General features: G+C 38.3%; 1 protein-coding gene across 2 annotated transcripts; it reads right to left on the reverse strand.

The window, feature by feature from the left end:
- Positions 1 to 1,770: 1,770 nt before the first annotated feature.
- Positions 1,771 to 4,235, reverse strand: LOC126597678 (proline-rich receptor-like protein kinase PERK1). 2 transcript variants are annotated; one of them, XM_050264489.1, is made up of 7 exons: positions 3,759 to 4,235; positions 3,325 to 3,539; positions 3,034 to 3,160; positions 2,865 to 2,957; positions 2,602 to 2,785; positions 2,387 to 2,519; positions 1,771 to 2,163 (listed from the first exon to the last, which is right to left on the reverse strand). In XM_050264489.1, exons 1-7 carry the CDS (start codon positions 3,913 to 3,915, stop codon positions 1,918 to 1,920), a joined length of 1,155 nt encoding a protein of 384 aa, XP_050120446.1. In that variant the 5' UTR covers positions 3,916 to 4,235; the 3' UTR covers positions 1,771 to 1,917. The 2 variants fall into 2 exon arrangements, with proteins under 2 accessions (XP_050120446.1, XP_050120447.1); XM_050264490.1 differs by having other exon boundaries at positions 2,865 to 2,936; positions 3,759 to 4,232.

The raw sequence follows: 4,235 nt of genomic DNA on the forward strand, positions 1-4,235 counted from the left end.
TCATTTCTCTTTTATATTTTCCTTTATCACTAACACAAAATCTAAAACCAAAATGGTTGTCAACAACGTTCCCTTTATTTTGCTCATTCACTTTCTCACTCTTAACACCCTAATATTCTCCTCTCTTCTTATATACAACTGTTGAATATATGTCTTATATAAAACCGCACACTTAACAATAAATGGTTAAATTAGAACAATGTCAGTGTGGTTAGGAGTGGTCAATGACCCGTCTCTCTAAAAATTTGACAACAACTCCTAATCACACACGTGTGTGTAATGTGTGAGAAAGTGGTAGTTGAAATGATAAAGGGAAGGAAATTTTGGGTAGGGCAAACCCAAAATCTTGATGGACCCTTTTGCCCAAATTATGGCGGGAGACAGGGTGTTTTGTGGGTCGTGGCAGCCAAGGAAATCTACTATGGTCATGTGTTTGGCTTCATATGAGTTTGTCATGCATTCACTCAGTGAGCAGTCCCAATCAGAGAAAATATGTACAACTCAGTGATTTATTGGACGATGAAGAAGTGGGTGAATAAGGCAATGTGGTTATGGTAAGTGGTACGGGAGCTCATGAAAACAATACTACTTGGAAGTGAAAGCCTATCCTAGTTATTTACTCTTCTTTTATGTGCTCTAAAAAGTCAGTGGGTTCACGTGAGTGAGATGTCGGGTTACACTTACATGTTTTATTTATGTCATGTCATCTCGTATTTGTGTAATATAAAAAAAATAGTTAACCTTAAGTTGATTTAGTAATAGGTGCTTAGATTCGAGTTCAAATAGTAGCTAACGTTGATAGTCAATGAGTTTATGTTGAGGAAAAATATGTAGATTAATCCTAATAAACCCTAACATGTGGATGTGTAGTAATGCCATCACCTCTTTCACTCGTTTTACCATTCGAATTTAGAAGTATTTCATGTTTGTATTAAGTTATGATCATTCCATGTTCTCTAAATTTGGTGTCATTTGGAGCCTTATTATCTAGTTGTGTCAAAACCCTAGTGAAATGTGAATGATCCACAAGGTTATAGGACAAAATTTTGAACCAGGTACCTAATGGGGATCACCAATGCTAGATATTATGAGGTGTCAAAATTAAAGTGCGAAGCGGGTTTGGTAAAATTGTACAGTTGGTGTACCTAGATAGTCCGTGTGTTGGGTATTATTGAACTGACATTTGCTGAACGGAATCTCACCAGGACCAACTTTAATGTTTATATTAAGGTATGAGACAAGCATCTTTAAGAACCAAGTATAGCCGGTATACATCAAATTTATTTCGCTCGTATATTTTTGGTGTCGGTAGTTTTGGATCTAACTTACCTTCAAATGAATCTAAATTACAAAGAGGAGAATTCAAATTTAAGTACATAAAAGAAAATACATATCTGCTCTAACCAATGTGGCTTCGCACACATCTGCATGTCTAGCTTAACTTTATGCTAAAGAACTATACAAGTCCTCCTAACGTTAAAACTCATGATTTTTTATTTGTTGTGAACAAAGTGGGCAGTTCTTAATTATGCAACAATGTATAATGTATAATAAATAGTATTTTTAATGGATCACATCCATGGGTTAAATTATATTTGATTTCTTAAACACATACCGCAATTTATTAAATTCAACAATGCATGTAATATATTGGTCTATTTAGAAATTACGCAAAATTTTGTGACGTAAAACAGCTTTGGTACACTAGTACATGAGTTAGGTGTAACCCAATATGAGATATTTGAAAGAAAAAAAAACTAGAACAAGATATGTTACCCTCACTTTTTGTAGTTCCCATTGCTTATATATTGAAAATATTGTTCAAGAAAATAAGTAAGAGTGGAAGTGATCATTCTAGTAATAGTTTCGAATTCTCTCCCTCCTCCTAATAATAGTAAAAATATTTAAAAAAATTATTCAAGTAAATAGTACACTCCCAAGAGTGATTGTATCAGTTCCCTCACCCATGACTATTGTCATTGACATTTCTTTCTCTTGAATCCTCTCAAGCTCCATCACAACCATCTCCATCCTTGGCCGCCTTTTTGCCGGAAAACTCATGCATTGCAGTGTCAGCCTGATCAAGTCCCTCATTCCCTCTGCTGTGAAGCTTCCAGTTAGCCGGCGGTCCACTAGGTTATTCGAACTCAGCCGTGATTCCAACTTCACAATGTTCAAAATATTATTGAGAAGACAAATAGTAGCCTTTAACTAGCATATGTATAGAGACATTGCAAAGTTATGTGACCACATCTGTTAGAGAGCGGAGATTCACTCCCACAGGTGAGTCTACGTTTAAAAGAGATGTGATCAACAATGTAGTCGATAAATGGGGTGCAAAAATAGTTTCATTTTATCGACAATTAAAGTGCATGCTTATTCATACCCATTGAAATAAGCTTTCATTTGATCGCAAGGAGCCAATGTGCAAAGCCTCCTGTCCAGTTAGAAGCTCCAAAGCGAAAACCCCGAAGCTGTACACATCACTCATTTCGGAGGTAACCCCGGATGATCCAGCCCTATCACATGCATTGTTAGCTTCTGAATATGAATGAAAGCGCCAAAACGAAAACCGAGTTCATTCAGAAGGCATCGAATTACCCTGGATCTTCGAAAAAATTGACACTAGGCGTGTGTGAAGGACCTGCTTCTTCAATCTTCTCTAGCAGTATTGAGATCCCTGCATCTGCAACCTTAGCAGTGAAGTTCTCGTCAACCAATACATTGGCTGTTTTGAAGTTTTTGTGTACTATGGGAGGCTTTAGGCCGTGCAAGTGGGATAAACCTGCAAAATTAGAGGCTTAAAATCTTCAAACATGGTTCTTAATCTCTTCGTTTGTTATGGAGTTCCCATTCGATCTTACCTTTTGCGGCGCCTAATGCTATTGATAGCCTTTGCTTAAACTCGAGTTTAGTTGATGGCTCCGATCTAGTATCTGCCACAAATTGAATAGCATCTGAAACATCCTTGTAAAACCCGTACTACGCACGCGCACACACATATGATCAGTGAAAAGAGGTAAAAAGAATTACCATATAGGTGATTGCAGATGCTGCCACTTGGTAAATACTCATAAACCAGTACTTGAAATCCACTTTCCTGGCAGTAACCGAGAATTGTAACTAAATGTCGATGATGAATCTCCGACAAGTATGTCACCTGTTGCCACATTGCCACGTAATAACTTGTCACTATGAATCCCTGACACTATCTTCATTTTCCGCTTAGCAAACGATTGGTTAAGCAACTATGTACGAGCTGCATTATGTAATGCACATAAATATAGAGCAATATACTTCTTATTCTTTCATGATCAGTTATACCTCTGAGACAAAATCTCGTCTAGGAGCACCAGACCTCCGTTTGATAGCCACAACAGTCCCATCACGCAGCAATCCTTTATAAACCAGGCCAAAGCTTCCATATCCCAGCAGACTGCTTTCATCAAAATGCTTGGTTGCCTGGTTTAACTCCTCCAATGTGAAAAGCCTCGGCCCATGTCTTGCTCCCGAGTCGGGCCCACCCCTATTCAATTCCACTGACAATGGCGGGGAGCAAGGTTTCAGAGTGATTAACAAACACTACACCCCTCGATTAGCCAATGTAGCATAATTTTCTTTTCACAAATGCAATATTCAGAACTACTCTAATAACGAGAAGCGGGATTCAAATGTGGGTGCAAAGAGGCACACGCTGCCATGGCTAACTAACGTACATTTGCAGCTCATGTGAAAAAAGAAGAAGACAAGAGTCTTACCTATTGCAGATGGATCTGAGGAACCCGTTTCGGAGTTCTTGTTCGAAAAACTCTTGCAATGGTTCCTGCAGAACCACACGAATGCGATGACGACTGCGAGAAAGGCAAGTGCCCCAGCGGCACCTCCTCCAACTATAGCAGCAGATGACTTTGGCATTTCAGCAAGTTGGAATCAAGCAACTAGTCATATATGTGGCAGCACAATAACTTATAAGACTTAAATATTATACTGTCACAGTCTTTGGCACCAGGAAAAAGACATGGAAATTTGAATTTATATTGCTTGTGGGGTTTTGGTGCAGACAAAGAGCTGAGAAATGCTAACTGGCTGATCTCAAGAATCTACTTAGAAAACAAGAACTTTGGGAAGAATCAATGCTGCTAAAATCTAAACAAACAGATCAGAAAGACAACTACTTGCTTGTTCCTTTTTTTTTTTTTATTACATTGTGCCCCACTTTGTTTCAGCATCTCATC

Source organism: Malus sylvestris, chromosome 13 (assembly GCF_916048215.2).
Source record: "Malus sylvestris chromosome 13, drMalSylv7.2, whole genome shotgun sequence".
Lineage (NCBI taxonomy): Eukaryota > Viridiplantae > Streptophyta > Magnoliopsida > Rosales > Rosaceae > Malus > Malus sylvestris.

Bases quoted from the DNA above. Each gene is read 5' to 3' on its own strand.
- LOC126597678 (XM_050264489.1), bottom strand. From the start codon at position 3,915: ATGCCAAAGTCATCTGCTGCTATAGTTGGAGGAGGTGCCGCTGGGGCA. The intron at 3,161-3,324 runs GTATAACTGATC...ATGTGGCAACAG, and splicing joins GACGAGATTTTGTCTCAGAG to GTGACATACTTGTCGGAGAT. The intron at 2,958-3,033 runs GTAATTCTTTTT...AGGATGTTTCAG, and splicing joins CATCTGCAATCACCTATATG to ATGCTATTCAATTTGTGGCA.